Source organism: Mastomys coucha, unplaced genomic scaffold (assembly GCF_008632895.1).
Source record: "Mastomys coucha isolate ucsf_1 unplaced genomic scaffold, UCSF_Mcou_1 pScaffold22, whole genome shotgun sequence".
Classification (NCBI taxonomy): Eukaryota; Metazoa; Chordata; class Mammalia; order Rodentia; family Muridae; genus Mastomys; species Mastomys coucha.
In genome coordinates this window covers 67,899,699-67,923,460 of record NW_022196905.1, presented here as the reverse complement: position 1 = coordinate 67,923,460, position 23,762 = coordinate 67,899,699, and the positions used below count along the sequence as shown (strand labels likewise).

Genomic DNA, 23,762 nt, shown 5'->3' with positions numbered 1-23,762 from the left:
AACCACATGGTGGCTCACAACCATCTGTAATGAGATCCGAAGCCCTCTGCTGGTGTGTCTGAAGACAGCTACAGTGCACTTAGATGTAATAATAAATAAATCTTTAAAAAAAAAGAAAAGAAAAGAAAAGAAAAAGATGGAAAAAATCCAGAAAGGACAAATAAAAGTCAAGGGGAAGTTTTAACCCCTACCTGGAAAAGAAAGTATACAGTAAAATTTCTAGATTTTATAATTTCATGTTGCAAGGGTATTACCCAACTAGCTCAGTTGGTAGAGCATGAGACTTATGATGTCACATAAGAGAAATATAAAAGCAATAATAAGTCACAAAAGCAGAGAAGTGAGTCTGGAGACACATGCCGGTAATCCCAGCACTGCAGAGGCAGGAGTTCAAGGACATCCTTAGCTACTAAGTAATTTAAAGCTAGCTGGGGTGGCATGAGGCTCTTTATTTAAATAAGGAAAAAGATTTGATGGAATGTAAAACGTTAATCTCAATGTAGATATTTCAAACTATGTTAATAAGATTCTTCCTGCAGTATTCTCGTTATAATTCCAAAACAAATGAGGAATTTGAAGTCATCATAGAATTATCCCTAATGGCGCAAATTAATCTGACTGAATTAAATTGGACTCAGCTGTCTTGATCAGCCCAGCCATCAAAATATGGGTTTGATCACCTTGCAATGAGAATAGAAATTAGGCCGGGGGGTGGTGGTGGCGCACGCCTTTAATCCCAGCGCTTGGGAGGCAGAGGCAGGCGGATTTCTGAGTTCGAGGCTAGCCTGATCTACAGAGTGAGTTCCAGGACAGCCAGGACAGCCAGGGATACACAGATACCCTGTTTCAAAAAAAAAAAAAAAAAAAAAAGGGAATAGAAATTAGTGTGTGCTCTTCGGCACTGGTGTCTATCAACCAGACAGTTCACTCCCGTCTGTGATAGGACCCTGGATGACATAGGTCTGTCAACTCATTGCAGTAATATGGAAATTTAAAAAAGAAAACAACAGCAAAACAAAACCAAAATCCTCTAAATGAATCAATATGGCAAAACACAGATGGGTTGGGAAAAAACTGGGATTGAGTTAATCCCAGATTATCATCCAAAAATGTTTTGACTTAGGAGTCATTTGTTAAATAACGTTATTTCTAAAGCATTTTAAATCAGATAGGTCAGGATAGAGCCACATTCTGATGTCACAAGTGGGTCCCTGTGGCACCTGATTTAGCTAGAGTCATATTCTCAGCACAAATAGCCAGTTACTCATGGCATGCCCTTGAAGCACTGGCCCTTGTGTTGGCAGCAGGATATCGAGGGGGTTTCCAATATGGTAAAGCACTGGTAGATGTGATCTTTGGGCCACACTGGGATTATATGGAGAGTGAACAGCATCTTCATCAGACTTAAAGAGAGTACATATGGGAAGGGCAGTGGTGGCACACGCCTTTAATCCCAGACTTGGGAGGCAGAGGCAGGCGGATTTCTGAGTTTGAGACCAGCCTGATCTATAGAATGAGTTCCAGGACAGCCAGGGCTACACAGAGAAACCCTGCCTTGGGGGAAAAAAAAAAAAAAAAAAGAGTACATTTGGAGAGTGTATCTTCGGAGAACTCTTTTACAGGCTAATCACCATGGTAACCAGCAGCTAAATAATACTCTAGATATTTCTCAGATGACCAGGACATTGTTATCTGAGTGAAGCTATCATAGACAATGCAAGCTGCTTACTTGAGACATGCGAAATGATAAAGTCAGGTTCACCACTGTTTCCTGTTCAGGACTCTCAGACTTCTGCACAGGTCTGAATTGGTGGCTGCTCACCCACACTGACCACCGTCATGGACATTTTAAACCACCGCCCTGCAGAGTGGTCTGCTCCGCATAGGAGGAGAAAAGACTGGAAGGGAGACACTGTTGCAGGAACTTACTTAACCCTTTTTAAAATAAAGACCTTTCCTCTTATCATTTTATGTGTACAAATGTCTTGCTTACATATATGTATGTACACCATGGTACCCACAGAAGTCAGAAGAAGGCATCAGACCCCTGAAAGCTCAAGTTACATGACAGTTACAGCCATCATGTGGGTGCTGGGTACTGAACCTGTCCCAGCCTCAAGAGCAGCAAGAGCTTTCAACTGCTGAGCCATCGCCTCCCCTGGACATCTTGCGGTTTCTACAGATCTCTTGTAGGCCCTTGGAGGAGGACCTCCAGGAAGGAGGAGTTGGTAACATCGTCTTTACTGTTTAGATGAGAGAATTGAAGGAAAGGAACTCAGAATCTAAAGGTCGCCATGGAAACAACCTATGTCTTCCTCTCTCACTCTAATATCCTACCCACGCAGATTAAAGACAGCATCATCATTGATAACTATCATGCACTAAGTGCTTCTCATTCCTTACACAAATCATCTCATACCACTCTTGCCACGACTCTGGGAATGAGTACTTTATAATTTACCTCTAAGTGCAGATGAGGACAATGGGAGTTGACTCAACTATTCTCCAAGTTTCCTTTTTTCACATATTTTTAATATTTTTAAATTTTACTTTGTTTTTTGTTTATTATAAGGTAGGGGCTCTCTGTGTAGCCCTGACTGCCCTGGAACTTGATTTGTAGACAAGGCTAACCTCAAACTCACAGTTTTGCCTTCCTTGGTCTCCTGAAGTGCTGGGATTAAAGGAGTGCTCTGTTATACCTGGCTTTCAAGTTTTTTGTTTTTTTAAAACATGTTTTGAAACAAAACCTCAAGAGGAAGGAAGCCTGTGAATTCCATTATAACCACTTAACAATGTTTCATTATACCAAGGCAAATGGGTGGCTTCCTCTTTTCATAAAGTGCACATATTTTTCCCTTTCTATCTTTTCTCTCCCTTTCATGGAAATTTTAAACCATAGACACACTAGTAGTTTTAGGTCTTAGTTGTACTTCACACTCCTGTTTCTCCTGTATGTGTGTGTGTGTGTGTGTGTGTGTGTGTGTGTGTGTGTGTGTGTGTGTGTGTATAGGCCAGAGGAGAGTTGATTCTCCATCCTGTGGGAGCCAAGGGTTATCAGGCTTGGCAGCAAGCCCCTTAACCAACTGAGCCCTCTCACTTGCTCCCACTTCTTTATTTTAAGTTATGTTTAAGAATTGGGCCAGCTGTCACAGGCCTACAGTCCCATCCCTAGGAAGGATGGCATTAGGGACCATTTTGGAGGCTGCCCATCACACTCCTAAAATGAAGGTGTGTCTGCTTGGGAGTCCAAACATACTGAAGGATATAGACCATACAGGCTGAAGGGAATCAGGTACAGCCTCTGCAATGAGGCAGATGCTTCAGTCTACTCACTTAGAGGAAATATGGTTGAAATATATGGGTATATTGGCCCAAAGAATGGAGATTTTGGATGGTTATGTCTTTACAATGTTGGGCTCATATGAAAATACAATAGGTTTGTATCTCAGAGATTATAATGAGAAGTAACAGATGAACAAGTATTGAGTGGCTCTAGATCCAGAGAGTATTCAAAGGCTAATAATAATAATAATAATAACAACAATAATAATAACAGTATTTATCTTTAAGAACCTAGCTTTTCCTGTGGCAGAACAGACACTACTTTTGTATATCCTCAACTAGACACGATGTTTAACATCATAATTAAAGTGTTTAATTACAGAAGAATCAAACAGTCTGTTTCTTAAAGTTTCTTGTAGATCAGGCTGGCCTTGAACTTGCTATAGATTACCTTGAATTGAGCCCCCTGCCTCCAGCTCTGGAGTGCTGGGACTACCTGCTGTGTTTATATAATGCTAGAGGTCAGACCTATAGCTTCATGCATGCTAGGCCAATGTTTGAGCTACAAACCCAGCCCCCTCTTTTGTTTTCTCTTTTGAAATAGGGAGTCTTGCTCTGTAGTTCAGACTAGCCTCAAAGGAGGGATCCTTCTGCCTCCATCTCTAATGTAGCTAATGGATGTAGATCTAATGGATGTAGATCCAGCTCTGATATATGGCTTGGAAGGACAGTGTGGATCAAATAGCTTCTGGCTCCATTCTGCTTTGTGAGAAATTATTCTGTGAACTTAAAAGACTGCAGAGAAGAAAATTGAATACAGCGTGTATTTTATGTTTATAGTGTTGGAGTTAAATCAGCTAATATTTAATCAGATAGTGTTGAAGGACTGTAAGAGAACCCTTTGGGTTTTATTGGATTTATGATGAAGATATCTTGGAGACAGGATCTGAATTAACTATGTATTCATAGTGTGAGATGACCTAGAAAAAAGGGAAGCAAATGGCTTTGTATACATAGCCACCTTTTATTTTATTAATCTAGTTAATTATCCTGCTGGTGTTGGGAAGATAGAGGTGTCAGTAACCCACATATTTGTCTGGTGTTTCACTTGTTTGTTATTTTGAAAGTGTTGCTGTGCATTCCTGGCTGACCTGGAACTTGTTATCCCTCCCAGGCTGGCTTGGATCTTGCTGCAGTCATCTGGCCCCTCTCTTCCAAGTACTGGAATTATACATGTGTACCCCACACCTGGATTCTACTGATATCTAGACCATATGGTGAGGAAATATACTACTTAGATCTAAGTCCTGGGTCTAATCATACCTCCACCACAATTACCACCCCACCCCCATCGAGTCCACCACCATCACATCCACCACCACCTTTTCTTTAGGTAGTCTTTTGTAGCCTAGGCTATCCTTGAAGTTAGTATGTTGCCAAGGATGCTCATGAATTCCAGAGCCACTTCCCCCTACATCTTGAAACACTGAGAACATCCTCTTGGGGTTTATTCTGTACTCCAAAAACAGACCTACCAACTTCATACATGCCAGGAACCAACAGTTTTGATAATATATAATAGGTGAAGTGTTTAAAACAGTGCCTTCCTGGTATGGGTTTTAGTGGTGCATAACTATAATTCTGTATTTGAGAAGATAAGGCAGGGGGATCAAGGTTATCACTGACTACATAGAAAGTTCAAAACCAGTCCCAGCTATATGAGCTCTTACCTTAAAACCAAATTAATGGAAGGACTAGAGAGCTGGCTCAGTGGTAAAAGGGCTTGTTGGCCTTCCAGAGGAGCACACTTCAATACACAGCACCCATGTGGGGTGACTCACAACTGCATTAACTCCAGCTCCAGGGGATCTTATGCCTAACTCTGGCCTCTGTGGCACCTATAGACTTGCTGCATACACTCACACAGACATAGACACATAAATAAATTAAAAACATAATAATAAAAAGTCTTGAACAAATCTATAAAAAACCTGAGAGAAAAACAAATTGTATTTGAAAAGGTTAAAATGAAACTTAACACTATGCTCATTTAAAAATTAAAAAGTTTTTAAAAGGAGAGAAGAGAACAATGCCTAGAATATTTGATGGAAGTATTTACTGTTGTCCACCTAAATAAGTTCTGTGGCTGTTGAGATGGCTCATCAGGGAAAGGCATGTGTGCAGCTTGGTGACCTGATTTCTACCCTTGGAATCCCTGTGGTAGAAGGGAGACTCCAGAAAGCCTCCCCCCATGGACTCACACACATGTACACAAGAATACAAATACATAAGTAAATGTAATAAAATGTTTACTAAATGTTCTACCTTCATGAAGTTCCAACTCTGATTTATTTTTAAAATGTATCACATATAAACAACTATATAATAAGTAACTATGATGTCTTCCTATGTGGCTCAGGCTGACTTCAAATTCTTGATTGTTTAAATCCTGAATACTAAGATTACAGATAGGTGCCACGGCGCTGGGCTCCTGGTTTCCTTCAGATTAATGTTTTTTTCCTCTACCATAGTCACTCACCATAGTTGTGGGCAATGAGGAAGATTTTTATTTCAATCCAAAGGGTTTTTCCAAACATGCGTTATTTGCCTTTCTCAGTCCTGGAGGCACCAAAGAACCTGTGTTACTTTCCACAATTTATACAGTGGATGCCAAAACTCTGGGTTTGGGGCGTATACTACAAATTTTAGGCCACATGTATGTTAGTGGAATTAGGGATACAAACAGGTTGATCCAATGGCTGCATTTGAAAATGGAGATATATGAATTACCAAAATTCGTAGTGTCCTCATGATGGTAGGTGAGGGTGATGCTTGCAGGGCAGTGGGGCCCCTGGGCTCCCCCTCTGGGGGACTCACAAGTGCACACCTGCCTGGATCCATACCCTCTTCATCCTTATTTTTAGGATGACCTCTAGACTTGTTTCAAAGGCCAACTTTCTACCAACTTTGTTGGCTTGATCCCAGATTTGGCTCTTCTCATTATGACCCACTCCCTGGCCTTGGCTAGCTTCTCTTCAACCTCAGAGGTTTTCATTGTGATTTTCCCATGGACTGGAACTTCCTCTTTTTAATTTTTAAGCAACGCTATTCTTTCCCACCCCATACTTTTCTGTAGCATGTCATCTGCTTAAATGTCTTTTCCCCAGAGAATTCTGGGTATCTCAGAGTGAGCTAGGTCTCTGGACCACGCTCATGGACCTTTGTATTTAACCACTGATCACGGTTCCTACAATTATATATGTAATTGGGTCAGCAGTGCTCCGGGAGGAGAGGGGATGGAGGCTGGAGTAAGAGTTCTGCTTACTACTTTAATGTTAATGCCACAGTTCAGGCACAGTTTCCGGGACATGACAATCACTCAATGTGTATTTGTGAGTGAGTGAATGAATGGATGAAAAGTGAACAAATCGGGGTCTAGTATGCTTGCTGCCCGGTAGGTGGCTTGGTCTGATAATAAGATAGCATACATGGTATCTTAACTTGGTTGGCCTACTGTAACAAAATATAACAAGCTGGATGGCTGATAAACAACAATTATGTGTTTATTTTCCTTGTAGTTCTGGGAGCTCGGATGCCCAGGATCACAAGTGTGGTGTGGTAGTTTGAATGAGAATGGCCCCCATAAACTCATATGTTTGAATACTTGGTGCCCAGTTGGTTGAACTATTTGGGCAGGATTAGGAGGTGTGTCCTTGTTAGAGGTATGTTATTGGAAGATGAGCTTTGAGGTTTAAAAAGCCCATACTAATTCCCTGTCTCTCTGCCTCATGCTTGTACATTAGATGCGAGTTCTCAGGACTGCTTGCCTGCTGCTATGCTCCCCACTCCAATAGTCATGGATTCTAACTCTCTGGGACCATAAGTTCCAAATCAAAGTCTTATAAATTGTTTTGGTCATGATGTTTTGTCATGATAATGAAAAAGTATCTCAGAGAGTTGGTACCTTCCTTATTTGTAGACAGCTGTCTTCTGGCCATGTCCTCCTGCAACAGAAGGACGGGGCAGTTCTCTGGGGACTGTGATCTAAGGGCACAGCTTTTGAGTTGGGGATTCTGGGTATAGGTTTGCTGCTGTTCCAGGCACAGCTTTTGAACTGAGGATTCTGGATACAGGCTTGCTGCAGCTGCAGCTCCTGTTTTGTTTTTGAGACAGTCTCACTATGTAACCCACGATGGTTTGGAACCATTGGTCCTCCTGCCTCAGCTTCCCAAATTCTGGGATTACAGGTGAAAGACACCACATCTGGACCTATATATAAGTTTTGTGGGGATCCAAACATGTAGTCCATGGGATTAGTGACTTCTCTTTTAATGTAGAAAAGCAATTTATTCTCATTATAAGCACTTACACAGTTAGTCATTGGGAATAACAGGCCCGATGGTCAGTAAGCCAACCAACATGGAGATGGTATCAGACTACAGTGGTCAAAGACTCCTCCGGCCAAGGGAAACAAACTCTTACCAAGGATCAATATCATTCAAAACATACAACTATCAGTTCACTTTTCTCAATGACAGTTTACCTGTGGTAAAACTGCCAGGTGAAAACACGCATCTTTAAAACTTGGTAGTCCCAAATTTAAAAAAAAAAAAAAAAAAAGGAAAAAAAAAAAAAAAAAAAAAAAAAAAAAAACTCCCTGGGGAGGGAAAAGCATGCAGTCTTAGTGAAGGAACCAAGTGGAGACTGGTCTGTACAGGAAAGAGCACTGGGGGAGCCAACGGAAGGACCTTAAGGTAGGGATCTCTATGACTCTACTCTCCCTAGTTCATGAATAAAAATGACAACTTACAACTCTACTTTATTTGGCTCCATTCCTCATTCATTCTAGCCTTCGGGAAAAAGCCTGAAAAACTTGAGCATTTAGCTTAAGAAGTAAAATAATCACACATAATATGTCCCATTTCTGAAGCCACTTTAGATCTGGCTTTGCTACTACAAAATTCCTCAGAAAATTTAGATATAAGTCTGTGTCTTTGTTTTATAAAGGCCCCCAGGTAAGAGCCAGAAAACAGGGGCTAAAGAGATGGCTCAGTCCAGTCAAAGGACCGGGGTTCAGTTCCCAGCATCCACATGGCGCTCCACACAGTCTAACTTTAGTCTTCCAGGATCTGATGCCTTCTTTGGTCTCTGAGAGCACTGTCTACATGTGGTGCACAGATGCACATGCAGGAAAACATTCACATACATAAAATAAATAAATCTAAAAGTGACTTGAGAAAAGATTAGAGGACACCCAGTTTGGGTTAATAACTTTTGGTGGCACCAATGTTAAAGGGAGAGCTGAACAAAGTCTGAGTCTCAAAACCAGGGCTAAATTGATCTCAATGTTCAAAGGAAAAGGAGGAATCTAAAAATCCCAAAGCAGACATGTCTAGGATCCTCATCCCCTGGATCCACACTGCCTTCAGGGATCTGTTGCTATAAATATTCTCTGTCATCTGCCTCACTTGCACAATATTATTTCCTGATTGAGAACAAAACAACCTAGGTTCACTGAGATTCCAGGAGAATTCAGAGATCTTGGCTGTATGATCTCCATGGTGGGCTATCTTCTGCATCTGTGGCCTGTTCCTCTCCAGTTTTACTTAAACCCCAGGCATCCCATCTACGGTCAGTACCACCAGAAGCCAAAGTAGTCTCATTGGGAGGTGACGACTGAACTTGTACTATTTCATCCTTATGTGATTACAACTTGAGTTTCAGATTTCTCAGCTCCCACAAGGCATCAGTCTTACCTGCAGATCCCATAGCAAGAATGAGCTGACGATAAGGATTGAAAGGCAAGCAGTCTGCCTCAGCAGTGCAAGCATCTTCTGAGGGGCTTGGAAGTATTCTTCGAGAGGCTATCATGAGTCTTATGTTTATGATCATCCACAATTGACCAAGACAGAAGTCAGGAAATGTGGATTACAGCTGTGTGTCCTGTCACGATGGGCTCAGCATCCATCACCTTTCCACCCTTTGAAGCTGAATTGCGGTCCCATAGGCAGATGCTACTGTCATCTGGAGAACTAAGTACCCACTAAGATTTGCCTCCCTTTAGATGTTCCACTCTCCAAGGGTGTCTGGTTTAGAAGGATGCTTGTCTGGTCAAAATCAAGAACATCACTGGATAAAGTCTTTGTTGCAACGATTCAAGCAAGGGTTTACCTCTTCATGGTTGATCCTGATTTCTATTTCAGTTTCTCACTGACAGAGCCCAAACTTCCAAATTCTCCTTCCTTAATATTGTGGTGTGATGCATCAAATTGTGTGTCATCATTGGGGAGCTAGACACTGGCGATCACAGGTGAGCACATTGTTCATCTGACGTATGTGTCCCCAGGACACGTCAATGAATGTTGACTCTGGTTACATCTGGAAGTCACTGGGCAGTTAAGCTGGACTACTTCAGGCTGTGGGTCACCACAAAATTATAAAGGAAAGGGTGTTTCTTTTCCACATTTTGTATTCCTCATTGATCATGGTCTTCTACAGAGTAGTCAAAGGCTGGTTCCTATAGTCACCAGGACTGCTGGTAAGGCCCACAGTGGGCGTGGGAGAAATCCTGGGGCTTTATGTTGTGGGAGGGGTGAGGAGGCTGCCTACCTGGATTGAGAGTGGCTCGAATAAGAGGAGGTTATCTAGTCTGGAGAGAGCAAGTCAAAGAGCCTGGGACCAGTCTGCCAAAGGCATTCTCCTGGCTCTCAGGTAGCTTGCTTCTTGCTGGCTTCTTCCCATGGCAGATAGGAAGAGGTCAGGGTCTCTGCTGTCTCTATCAAGGTATGAAGGTTCTTCTGAAACCTTCGACTTTATATTTTAAACCTATTTAGCTATCCCCAAAGCCCCATGTCCAAAGGCAGTCAATGACACACTGAGAGTTAAAGCTGATGTATGAATTTTAGGGAAGGGTCAAGGCCACAGCACATGCGCTATCTCATGTGATCCCTCATAACTCCATGGCAAAGGTTCCAGTGAGGGTGAAGAAGCTCAGAAGGATAGATGTGGGAGCTGGAGAGACGGCAGTTAAAAGCACTGGCTCTTCTTCCAAAGGACCTGGGTTCAATTCCCAATACCCATATGGCTGTTCACAGTTGTCTCTAACTCCAGGAGATCCAACACCCTCACACAAACATATGTACAGGCAAAACACCAATGCATAAATAAATGCATAAATAAGTAAATAAATAAATAAAATGTATTGGGGGTGTGTTTTGAGACAAGGTTACTTTGTTTACCCTCCGCTGCCCTGGAACTGTATGTAGATCAACCTGGCCTTGAACACAGAGATCTGCCTGCCTCTGCCTCATGAGTGCTGAGATTAAAGGGTTGTGCCACCACTGCCTAACTAGTTGGAGGTCTTTAAATCTATGAATGATGGACTCCTCACCACCCAGAAGGATGAGACAAGAGGATTGTCACAAATTTGAAGCCAACCTGGGCTATGAAGTGAGTTGCTGTCTCCTTCCCACCCCACCCCACCCCGCCTCAAATAGCAACTAAAGTCTTGGCTCCTGAGTGTTCTGAGCTGTCCTGTTTGTTTTAAGCCAGTTGGTCTGAAGGAACATGTGAAGAGGTACACAAAAGGTGACGTGTTTGCAGGGGTGTGTACTGTGAGCACAGGAGAGGGGGAAATTTTTGAAAAAGGTTGGTTCATACTCAGGAAAGGTAGAGGAAGTCATTTGGCAGAAAACAATCCTGGAGTGTTGGGGGTGGAGTTTAGAATTATGATGTCAACTATTATAGAGAAATGCTTGACTCATCCTTCCTCACCCTCTTGGCCTCATTCCCAGGTCTCGCGCCCCTTTACTGACACCAGCCGGTTTTTGAAACCGGAAGATAGATAGTCAAATAGAAAGAAAACAACGACTCCTCTTCACACCTCGGCAGTGGGAGTTAGTCCGATCTTACAGAGTCCAACCAGAATGCTCCTCCCACACGTCAGTGCGGAGAGTGAGCTCCTTGCAAGTCCTCCGATGATGCCACATTAACTCCCAGTGTTCTGCGAGCAGTGCCAGCCATGATCCATCTCCAGTCAGAAAACATTCATGGAGATCTGTGGAGGGTGCTGGAGAAGGAAGGGGCTCTTCCAGTTTCCTCCGTCCTTGGAAAGTTGTCAGCTGGGTGATGATCAGAGGCCGTGTTTACTGAGAGGTGAATTCTGGGTCACACACAGCACGCAGGGTGTGGCCCGTGACCGGAACAGACCCATTTTCCTCCTCCTCATTCTCTCCTCCTCCATCCTTTCTGCAGCCACTCTTTGAATGTGGCCACTGGTCTCTTGATTACTGTCCGGGAGAAGGGTCAGGAGCTTTCTGCAACCGCTGCGTTGAAGTTGAAGTCCTGAAGGAGAGTATTAAATGCACACATACACACAGGACCAAGAGCAAGTTCACATAAGGGTCTCTGAAGTGAATGACACTTCGCGGACACCGAAACATTACACAGTGCAAAAGGAACGTGGTGATCTTCATGGTGGAGAAGCTGGGGAGAATCAGGAATGTTTCCTGTTGTGACTTTATATTCAGAGTGCCAGGCCCTCTTCTAAGCCTTCCAAGCATCAAGAGAATCTATCAAGTAGCCTAGGGGATAGGTACTGTTATCTTTATTTTAGAGACAAGGGTCTATGATAGCTCAAACTGGCTATATGGAGTGACGTTCAATTCCTGATTTTTCTGCTTCCATTTCCCATCTGCTAGGGTTTTATAGATGTGTGCCACCATGCCCCACTTTTGTCTTCCTGTTACAGGTCAAAGACCAAGAGGTTAAAGGACTTGTCCAGGGACCCATAGGAAGTGATAGAAGGAGATTCAAAGTCAGCCTTCAGAACTACCAAGCTAAGCTGCCTCCTGTGTGTATGCTCCATTGGAGCTTTGACATACCCTCTGGACTACCCCCATCCCCCTCATAGAGAATTATGATTGCTTGCCTTAATGACAGATAAGTTACTGCCAGAGACTGTAACATACATACGCACATGCGCACACACACAGCTCACCTCATAGCAGGTTCAGTGTTTATTGAATTAATAAATCTGGGAAAGTATAAGTCTGACACATCGACTATTTTTCCCTTCCTAGCTCATTGCCCGTTTTCCATCAGCTCTTTCCAGGATTAAGTTGTACAGCATTTCCCACTGCTTGGACAAAGACCCATATACAGTCTTGAAAGACGTGAACACTCTGTGGAAAATTGTCTACAGGACACTGGGTCCTTCCCAGTACAATGAGAAACTCTTGTTACTCCTTTGTCCACATTGTCCTTAGGAGTCCAGTCCTGTTCCTGTGCTGTTTGGATGCCGGGCTGACTCTTGATTATGAAACCAAGTCCAAGGTAACCCATCCATTAAATCCACTGCTCTTCCCCCCACCCCCCCTTTTGTGGAGGAAACTGGTAAGGCTTATGAGAGAAAACATTATCTTTCATTAGAGGTGAAGCATACAGCTGCACCTTTCTTAATTGGAACCTGGAGAACTTGTCAACTTTGTTTGATATAGTCTGATGGTGCGATTTCTTGTTTAAACAAACAAACAACCTGGCTGGGACTGTACTTGAGAGGCTAAAAGGACAAAATAGCTGGAGATATTTTGGGAAAATCAGGTAGAACAGTAGACAAGAACGCCCTGCTTTGTTGGTCTCAAGTTGGCAAAGTCAACCAACTCTGCTTCGCATCGTGGACTAAAAAACGGATTATTAAATTATTATTAAACGAATGTCAGATTCTTTCAGGGCAGCTCCTCTCGTCCAGCCAGGGGCTTCGTCCTTCTGTCGCCATTTGGGCTGGAGATGACTTCGGTTTGGCTCTCCTGAGTCGAGTCGGGGTCAGCGGCCCTATCTACACAGACGCCGCCTTCCGGGTCGCTGACCCTGGAGCCGGAGGGCGGGGCCGCGCCGGGTGGAAGCGGAGGGAAAGGCGCGCGCTCCGGGAGCGCGCGGGGCCTTCCGCGTGCACGCGCCCCGCGCGCCCGCCCGCCCTCTCGCCCACCCACCCTCGCGCCCGCCCGCGCGTCCGCGCGCCCCCGCCCGCCCGCCCGCCCGCGCTCCCGGGAAGTCTCGCGATGCGGTAGCCGGCTGCTCCTGCTGTGGCTCGGGCTGTTGCTGTGGTTGCCGGAGTTGCGGCGGCGACGACGGCGGCGGCGGCGGCGGCGGCGCTGGCGGGGGTGGCCCCGGCGGATGTTGACATTGTGTTGTTGTTCCTGCCCACGGTAATGGCGGCGGCGGCGGCGGCGGCGGCGGCCGGGTCTCCTTAGTAGCCGGAGCCGAGCCTGCTGAGCGCCAGCTTCGCGGCCTCCGCGCCCGCCGCCTCACCAGCCGTTCGCCGGCGGCCGCCCCACAGCCAGGGCCCCGGGCGGGGGGCTCGCAGGCGCGGGGATGGCGGATTTCGATGAAATCTACGAGGAGGAGGAGGACGAGGAGCGGGCCCTGGAGGAGCAGCTGCTCAAGTACTCGCCCGACCCGGTGGTGGTCCGCGGCTCCGGTCACGTCACCGTGTAAGGCCCGGCGAGGGCTAGGACGGGAACGGGAGGCGCGGGCTGGGTGGGCCCGGGACCCCTCGGGGGTCCCCCTTCCTTGAACCCCTCCCTCCCCGCCCCGTCCCCGGTGACGGGCGCGGGACGGGGGCCTTCGGGAAGCTCCGGCTATCAGGAAGTGAGAACTTGCTCTGTTTCCATTTGTTTAGGATTCCCAAGTGGGGACACAGGGCCGGCCTCCCCTCCCACTGCCCCGACCCGGAGCAGGCCCCATGGCCCGCTGGATGTGTGGGGTCCCGGCCGGGAAGATGACTCTTTAGGGTCTGCCTTAATGGGCCATCCGTACAGGCTAAGAGGTGTCTGTCTGTCTGTCTGTCTGTCTGTCTCTTTCTCTCATCTTATGGGATCCATCTTTGTAAACACCCCCCCCCCCGTTATCTTTTGGGGACTCTGCCTGACTTACAGCCCACTGACATATGGCTCAGAGGTCAGATCTGAGGTGTAAGATCCCAGTGGCAATTGGTAAATGAGGTTCACACGACACACACAGGGCTTCTCAGCTCCTCAAGAGTAAATTCCTGCAAAACTGATTTAAGTCGCTGTGAATTATGTGTGGTAGAAATATACAGGTGGACGTAAAAATAGGATACATTCGTTCACAACGAATTACAAGTTCTGAGTTTCCTGTAATCCGTCTGCTTTAGGGGCACGGACCTAGGTTGGCTTCTTTGATAAGGGCTCCTGTAAGGTTTATTAGCGACATCAAAAGTCCAGTGTTATTCAGACAATAAGGGATGAAAGCATTCTGAAAGGTCATGACTAATCAAGGAATGTAGACGAGGCAAATAATGAGCTGTCCGGAAGAAGGAAGTTTTGTAACATTTCCCTGATAAAGTCCGGAGTTTGTACAACTTAGGCTATTGATACTCCTTTGCAGCTACTGTCTCCAGTCAAAAATTCATGGCTCAAAACTTCCTGAACTTGCATATCACTTTATCACTGATAGAAAAAGGCAGCGAGTCTGAAGATGTCTGGAGCGCTTTTCAAGGTGTTTTGGTGTAGGGTGAGTGGGGTGTGCTCCTCAGAAGACTGTCACTGTGTTGTTGAGGGCAGTCACCCTGACTAGCCATGTTGTTGTTCGGGTATGCTTATGTAATGCGTTGGTTTCTTAGCACCTGTTAACGTGTGTATTTAGGTGACTTAGCAGGATAAAAACACTGCATAATCATAGTCCGAGTACCTGGATAAGGAGATGGGACTTCGCACCATAATAACAGCTCTGTTTTAACTGTCAACACAAACTTAATTAAGGAATATAGCCAATTATGAATAATACAGTTTAAATGTATATCGTAATGCTTTTAGTGTCATAACCTGCTATTTAATTTTTAGTTTAACTCTTAGGACTTTTTTCTTTTTCTTTTAAACTTAAGGACTATGGATGCTTTTAGAAGCAATTACAAACAAATAAAAAAAAAAAGGACTTAGTAGTATGTATCTTTAATCCCAGTACTCAGGAGGCAGAGGCAAGTGGATCTTTGAGTTGCAGGCTCCCCTGGTCTTCAGAGAACATAAAGGATTTCTGAACTTTTTCATTTTGTCTGTGGTCTCCCTTAAACTCCTCCTGTCGAATCAAAGCTGACAGAATTTTATTTATAGAGGTTCAGCTAGGGCTGGAGATGTAGCTCAGTGGTAGTGCTTGTCCTGGGTTCAGAGTAACCAAATAAAAAGATTCAAGTGCAGTTGTAGTGTCTCTTCTGCTCAAGAAGAAGAAAGCTAAACACTTTGTTGGGAAATAGAATAGTCAAAGTGGTCAGATAGAAAGTTTGATTGTAGTTGACTATTGGTTAACAGAGTGAAGTAATTATTAGTGGTTTTTCATCTTGACTTTCAGAATCACCTGGCTTGTGCTCAGGAAATACTAGTCATTATTATTATCAGCATTAGAAATAAGTACTTCCATTTGCAAGACTAACAGTCATTTAGTCTAGTGTCTCTGCCCATTAAAATCACCTGGAGAGCCCCAGCTTTTGTTCCACCCCTTCTCCAGGCCAGTGGTACACATGAGTGAAGCCCTGCCTAATCAGTAGGTCTTGATGGCATTGGAGGAAGATCTTGTAGGTGGTTTTGATGTGTCTCGAGGACTCTGTTGTAGACACTGGTGGTGGTGGTGTTTGCCACCTTAGCAGGAAGCCCTAATGTGTTTTTGACCTTCCTGAGACCCTTCTGATAGGTGGCCCCTTCCCTCCTCTGCCATGTTCCATACAGTACTCACCTGTGTCTCCTCAGTTCACACGATGGATGACAGCCTTATTAGTTCATACCTTTCCAGATTAAGGAGTGAGAGAATGTGTGAGGAGCGCATGAGTGTGTGGTGCTGCGCCCAGGAAACACTCGCCTTTATTAGTTAGTACCCTCCTCAGGTGATTCTCTACTTTGAGAAACATTTGTGTAAAATATAGGTGAAGAATTCAGCATTGCCATTTTCAAACCAAACAGTGATTCATTTAGCTAGTTCTTTTTTTTAGTTCCGAGCCAGCTTGTATATAGATATATAAGAATCTTTAGCTAGTGAAAACCCAATCCTGTTTTATGGGATATAGATTTATATAATAATGTAAAATTTACATATGACCGTCATGCACAATGTTAGGCATACTAGACTGCATAGCCAAGTCTGCGCCTGCAAAAAGGCTTTGAAATTTGTGCTCATATGTTGTTATAACTGTGTTTCATTTTCCTTTTCAAGTATAAACAGGAAAAGTGATTAATAATTATAGTAAACCATGGGCTGGAGAGATGGCTCAGCAGTTCAGAGCATTTGTTGCTCCTACAGAGGACTGTGTTCGGTTCCTGGCACCCACATGGTAACTTAGAACCATCCATAACTCCAATTACAACAGGTCGAACAAAACACTCATACACAAAGATAAAATAAATGCATCTTTAAAAAAATTAAAATTATAGTAAACCACATAAGTTTACTCCCCTTTTTGCTAAGGAGTTGGTTAAAGAATTCTTCCCTTCTCATTTTGATAGAAACGATATTATAAACAGTTACAGTATCGATGACAGTATCATCTGTAATCGAGGCCAGACTGAAAAGATTCAGGTCTACCTGTATGCTTGCTTTTGCAGTTGAGTATTTCTAGTTTTTCTTAATAAACTCACTATTACTCTAATTTGAGAAATCATTTTATTCTTTTGTGATATGTTCTTGATATTCTAGATGAGTAATACTTTTTATTTTTGATTTGCATGTAATAAGAGAATTTTTTTGTAGAAACATAGTGAAGAAAAATCATGTATGAGAAAAGAAAATGATAAATTCCCATAGTTTCATACTATGTACATACATATAACTTGGAAGACTAGGAGAAGAAAAAAGTGACAAACTTACTAGATACTGTTGGTCAAACTGATTAATACTCTTTTTATTGGAAATTCATAAGCAGTGTAAAACACACTGCCATAACTGATCTGTATTTACAGACAGTCACAGCTCAACAGATTGGTGAGTCTAGAGGAACCAGTGTGATCATTACAAGACACATCACATAATGTCAGTATTTACTAAGTTTACTCCAACCCATTTATTTATACTCTAAACTACCTTTATTATGTTGCTTGATGGGATAAAACCACAGGAAAGCCATGGTGCCCAAGGTCAGAAAGCTTCTAGCCTGTTAGGTGTAGTAGTTGGTGGCTAATCTGACCATGTTGAAGAACAGTTTAGCCAGCCAGGGGCCAGGCCCAGAAATTGTGAAAGGGACATGCAGATGGTTTGCTGGATAGCACTGGTTTATAATTTTAGTTTTTGTAGATCTTTATCTCAGATTTCAAGTTTTTTTAACCTTATTATTTACTTTGTGTATGTGTGTGAGGGCATGTGATCTTGTGAAGTGATAGTATCTTTCTTATGGGTTCTTGTCAGGCCTGGCAGCAAGCACCTTTGCCTACAGAGCTATCTTTCCAACCCTATTTTGATATATCATAAGGATGATAACTCTTTTTTTTCCCCACGTGTAAGAGGTTTAATTGAGAGGGAGTAGAGGTAGTGGCGCGGAAAGAGAGGAGAGAGAGAGAGGATGATAACTCTTAAGGAATGTGTTAGTATAAAAGAATTTTTAAAAGTTGAGGAAATGAATTTAAAAGTAATTCAAAGCTTGGGTTAGCTGGGTAACCTACCACTGTTGACTGTATAATAGTCATTGTTATCTTATTTAGACTCATCCCATATCTGAACCAAACTTGAAGCTCTCCTAGAGTGGGCATCTTCTTTGATTTTTAACTTAGTCTTCTCATTAATTTGTTAAGTAAAATTAAAACACCTTTAATCGCAGCACTCAGGCAAAGGCAGGCAAGATCTCTTTGCGTTTGAGGCCAGATTGGTCTATTTTAATGAGTTCCAGACCAGCCATGGTTACAAAGAGAAATCCTAGCTTATGAAAAAAGAAAAAAAAGTAAGTAAATAAACTTAAGCAAAATAAATCATAGAGGCAGTTAGTTTGATGAAGAATATGAAGGAAGACAAGCTGTGCATGTGTCTTAATAGGACAACTACTAAATTTTAATGGGTAAACTTTGTTGAAGAAATGAGAACAACAGAGCCAGCTAGTGACTCAGTGGCTGAAAGCCCTTATTGCACAAGTCTGGTGACCAGAGTGGGTCCCTGGATCCCTGAAACCATGCAAATGTGGAGGGGAAGAACTGACTCGACAGAATTGCCCTCTGACCCCACATGTGCACTGTACATTCCCCCTGTAAAAATAAAATAAATGAGATATATGGAAGTGAGCTGAAGTTTCAAAGTTTCACTGTATTTAAACTTGAAAATTTACATATTGTTTGAATTCACAGTTTTAGTTAGATTTGAGCTTATCTAGAGATATGAAATTGACAAATACTTTAATTTTTATATGACTAAGAAGAATACAGGGACTAAATAGTGAAAAATAAATTGTGCATACTTATTTATGTTGATAAACAGTACTCCAAACAACAACTTAAATAATAGTGCTCTAAAAAATTTGAGAGACACCTTGAATTCATGTTGTTACTATGTTACAGGCCCTGAGCTGAGTAAGAGATCAGCTCAGGAGTCTTTTAACTCAGGTGTAGTGACTTACATGTGTAATCCCAGTGGAGGTAGGTAGACTACTGAGAGCTTGAAGCTGGCCTGAACTAGAGGGCTGGGCTGGCCTGTCTGTCTGTCTGTCTGTCTGCCTGCCTGCCTGCCTGCCTGCCTGCCTGCCTGCCTGCCTGCCTGCCTGCCTCTGTCTGTCTGTCTGTCTCTCTCTCTCTCTCTCTCTCTCTCTCTGTCTCTGTTTCTCTCTGAGTCTGTTGTCTGTCTCTGTGTGTCTCTTTTTGTAGCATACCCTGACTTGAAGCTCAAGCTGCCCTCCCGCCTTAGCCTCCAGAGTGCTGCCTGAGCCACCACTCCTGGCAGGTTTTTAATCCATTAGGTAGCTGTATTAGACTTTGTTCTCAGAAAGGTTAAGCCTTGAATATAACTTTACAACCGATGCTCCTGAGTATCTGTACACTACTGTTTTCTGTGGAAGATTATTTTGCTCACTTGACCCAACCAGAATCATCAGGCTAAGAGTCTAGGATATGTGTATTTATGAGGCAGGATCTTGATAGGCTTCTCTTGAACTCCTGAGCTCATTATGGTAGTTTGGCCTTCTGAGTCGTTGGCAGTGTAGGCATATCTCTCTTACTATGCTCTTTTCTAAGTGTTTGTGTCGAGCGAGACTCTAGGTGTTTCTTGTATCAGATATATTTCATACGTCAGTGGTTGATGCCCTGGGAAGATACAAGAAATGGTTTCAATCCTTGGATATGTCCTAATTAACCATAGATGAACTTCTCTAAACTTCAGTTTGCTCATCTGCAAAGGGGATAATACCTACTTTGGAGGTTAGGTAAGGGAATCAGACATACAACTGTAATTTTATGACCTGGACTCATCATAGAGATTCAACAAATTATTTTTTAATCATGGTTTGATTTTTATTCCTGTGTACACATGATTTCATTATTTTTTACCATTTGAAAAAAAGAAATGACGCAAAATGTGACATTACTTTCCTGCTTTGTTCTTACTTTTCTCTCTTCTTCCTCTTTCTTTTTCTTTCTTTCTTTTCTTTTTTTTGAGACAGGGTCTCTCTATGTAGCTTGGTTATCTTTGAACTATGAGATTCCCCACACACACACACCTCCCCAACTCCTGGGAATTTAGGTGTGTGCTGTTTTTTTCCTACTTTAAAACAAGTTCTTGAACATAAAAGCAGATGAGCAGATGGACTAAAAGAGTATTTACTCCAAAGACGACCTTACCAGAGGGTACCTGGAGGCTGTGTTGGCTTTTCCAAGGGCACAGTTCGCCTGTGTGGGCTGCTGCTTTGCTTCCTTCCACTAGCCAAACTGTTATACTTGCCAGGGAGTTTGTTTATTTTGTTTTTCTAGACAGGGCTTCTCTAGCTGTGTAACTCTAGCTGTCTTGGAACTAGCTTTGTAGACTAGGCTGGCCTCGAACTCGGAGATCTACCTGCCTCTGCCTCCCAAGTCTTGGGGTTAAAGGTATACGCACCACCAAGGCTAGCTCTAATTCTTTATCACCACCTCATATTTGGCATATGTTTTTTTGTTTGTTTCATTGTCGTTTCCAAACCTGTTTTATGTGGTGTTGGTGAGCAGGCCCTGGGCTCATTTACTCTAGACAAGTACTATGATAGACAAGTACTACCAATTGAGCTGTGTCTCCAGCTCCACAGATATTTCTTAGATTCCCATTTCATGCTAGGTGTCATACAAGCTTTCAAAAAGACATGATGACTTTCCTGTCATGTGGTGTTTACAGTTAGTAGGTGAGCTATAAATGAAGAATTACTGTGAAGATGACCAGTGAACGGTGTTGTGATGGGAAGTAATGTGGTTGGGAGAATGGTGTTAAGAGAGGATAAAACATTCTTATGAAGAGCATGCTGAGTCTAGAAGATGCTGAGATGGAAACCTAGGAAGACTGAAGAAGCATTACATTATAGCTAGAACTTACAGAAAACAGATTGCATCTTGAAACAAGATTGGAGAGTTCAGTATGGGCCAGAGAGGATGTAAACTGGTTTGAAAGGTTCCTCCCCCACTCAAGTGTGTGTGTGTGTGTGTGTGTGTGTGTGTGTGTGTGTGTGTGTGTGTGTATGAGACAGAAACAGAGATAGACAGAGACAGAGACAGAATTGGGGTTACTTCAGGGCTATGAATGAAATGCCATCTATAAGAGCACACTGTGTACTGTCGTGGCTTTACTACTGAGGCGAATGTTAGTGTTAAATTGAGGAGGCTGCTGCAGCAATCTGGGTGAAACATCACCATGGTCTGGCTGGGTTTGTGGTTAGTCAATAGTTAAAGGAGGTATTACAGTTTTAGGTAGAAACCATCAAATTTTACAAATCTTTTCCGTAAGATAGAGAAAAACATAGCAGTGACTTCCTTTCCCTTTCCACTTGTGTATATGTGATTCATTTGATTTGATTTTGGCTCTGTGATAGATGAAGTCAAAGAACTGGGTCTGCCCTTAATAAGCTGCTTTGGGACCATTTTTAATGACATTTGGATCTCCTGTTGCCATGGGTGCCAATATGCCAGAGGAGCTTCCTTGTAATTGTGAAGTGAGGATGTTTGTGGAATAACATTCTTCACTACGGTATGTGTGGTGTTTGATGGCTATTTCTTAGATTTCAGGGAAAGATCTACATTTAAAGCTGATTTGGAATCCCAAGGGCTGAAATGTTTTAATGTGTCCTGAAAAAAGTATCTCTCTCTTTCTTTCTTCCTTTCTTCCTCCCTTTCTTTCTTCCTTCCTTTCTTTCTTTCTTTCTTTCTTCCTTCCTTCCTTCCTTCCTTCCTTCCTTCCTTCCTTCCTTCCTTCCTTTGTTCATTCGTTCCTTCCTTTCTCTCTCTTTCTTTCCTTATTTATTTATATTTTATGTGCATTTTTTCCTTTTTCTTTTTGCTTGCTTGTATGTTCATGTGAGGGTGTCAGAAGCCCTGGAACTGGACTTACAAGAGTGAGCTCCCATATGGGTGCTGGGAATTGAACTCAGGTCCTTTAGAAGAGTAGCCAGTGCTGTTAACTGTGGAGTCATCTCTCTAGTTCCCTTTTTTTCTTATTTTTAAAGTTCTTTCATGTAGCTTACTTATGGTAGAGATGACTAGACTTTGATATAATTTCCTTTTTTCCCTTTTGTTGATGACAAGTATGTAACAAAGTTCCCCTGGCCTGGAATTGATTGCAGTTCCAGCTGACCTTAAATGCGCATTCCTCTTGCCTCTGCCTCCTGAGTGCTGGAGTTGTAGGTGTGTGCCACACTGACTGGCAAAAGCTTTCTGTCTTTTCTTTAATCTTGCATTGGGGTTATGATGAAGTCAGTTCTGGGTTTGTTCAGTGAAGGAATTTTTATATATTCAGCCTTCTTTATCTGCCTTTTTACAGAAGCAAATGTTATTTGTAGTTACTGTTTTTGGTGGTCTATTGTGCTAGTAAGCTTTCTATTACTGAAACAAAATGCCTAGAGTAATTAACTTAGTTATATTCTAGCTTACATATGGGGTGGAGAGAGTGAAGGTAGACTGACCCTAAAAGTGTCCTTTCTACCAGCAGTCCTCTTACTGCTTTCCAGAGGACATGGACTGGATTCCCAGCACCCCCAGGGCAGCTTACAACTAGCTCTAACTCGGGTCTCAGAGGATCTAATATCTTAGATGAGCCTAAACATGGTTCAGAATGTGGTCACAAAGTTAAAATGAGATTAGTGTACAACTGCAGAGGCTTTTGTCTTCTGGTAAAGGGCATTCTGTGAGTGTGTGTGTGTGTGTGTATATGTGTGTGTGTGTGTGTGTGTATGCTCTGTCAGTGTCTGTCTGTTCAATTGCAGGGGGTTTGTATCTTCTTTCAGTCCTTGTTCTTTATTGATATTCAAACACATGAGATGGCTGATTTTAAAGCGTGGTTTATAAACATCAAAGTCTGTAATTTCTTCCATGCTTATGATTTCATCTCCAAAAATAGCAAAAAAAAAAATGTGATTTCATTAAGCTCAAAGTCCAACATTAGGAAATATGTTCCTATTTTTCATTTACTGTCTATTTAACCCATGTGTTTAGTTTGAGTCTGAAATTTTTAGTTCATTTGTGTATAGGTCTTGCCATAGTGATGGAAGATAAAATTCTATGAGTATGGGTTTCTTTACAGGCTGAGTGTCAGAGGAGTGGTAGGCTGGAGTTCTTTCCAAAACTGAATACGTAATCCTCTGCTTAAAGCAGCTTCAAGTATAGCTTTTTACTTTTAGTTGATGGTGGACCTAGCATTACTTGGATTAAAGAAATTCTTTGAAAGATTTTTGTTTGAATGTATATGTGTGTGTGTATGAGTGTCTCCATGAATGTGTGTGTGCCGCAGAGGTTAGAAGAGGTTGGTGGACTCTCTGAGTGGCAGTTACTAGTCACAGGTGTAGGCACTTGTCTATTTCTGGGTAAAAACTATGACCAGAGCATCTTGTAGGAAAAGATTTATTTGTTTTACAGGTCTGTCTGCTAGGGGAGCTGAGACAGGAACCTCAAGGCAGAAACTGAAGCAGAGACCATGGAGGAAAACTGTTTACTGGCTTGCTTCCCATAACTTGCTCAGCCAGCGTTCTTATATACCCCAGGACCATCTGCCTAGGCATGCCACAGGGAGGTGGGACCTCCTACATTAATCATTAGTGAAGAAGATGCCCACAGGCTTGCCTACAGGCCAGTCTGATGGGGGATTGAAGTTTCCTCTTCCCAGATGATACTAGCTTGTGTCAAATTTACAGAAAACTGGCCAGTACAGTGCCTCATAGAGCAGAAGATTTGACACATCTTAGAAGTCTTTCTGTATCCAGTGTGTCAAGCAACCTATTAGTTCTCTTTGAAACCTAACAAGGTTTGTTTCTTTTGCCTGAGATTTACTACTTTTTCCTT

At 42.9% G+C, this 23,762-nt stretch overlaps 1 protein-coding gene, 1 long non-coding RNA gene and 1 pseudogene across 2 annotated transcripts in view; 2 read left to right on the top strand and 1 right to left on the bottom strand.

The window, feature by feature from the left end:
- Window positions 1–8,624: 8,624 nt before the first annotated feature.
- Window positions 8,625–9,768, bottom strand: LOC116104560 (annotated as a pseudogene).
- Window positions 9,769–11,025: 1,257 nt separating this feature from the next.
- On the top strand, window positions 11,026–12,991 carry LOC116071267. Its single transcript, XR_004110796.1, has 2 exons — window positions 11,026–11,436; window positions 12,032–12,991. It is a non-coding gene; the product is annotated as an uncharacterized LOC116071267 (long non-coding RNA).
- Window positions 12,992–13,305: 314 nt separating this feature from the next.
- Window positions 13,306–23,762, top strand: part of Chic2 (cysteine rich hydrophobic domain 2) — a 37,062-nt gene continuing 26,605 nt past the window's right edge. Inside the window, exon 1 of the mRNA XM_031342756.1 lies at window positions 13,306–13,772. Within this exon, the coding sequence (XP_031198616.1) occupies window positions 13,654–13,772 (119 nt within the window). The 5' untranslated portion in view covers window positions 13,306–13,653. The remainder of the gene's footprint in view (window positions 13,773–23,762) is intronic.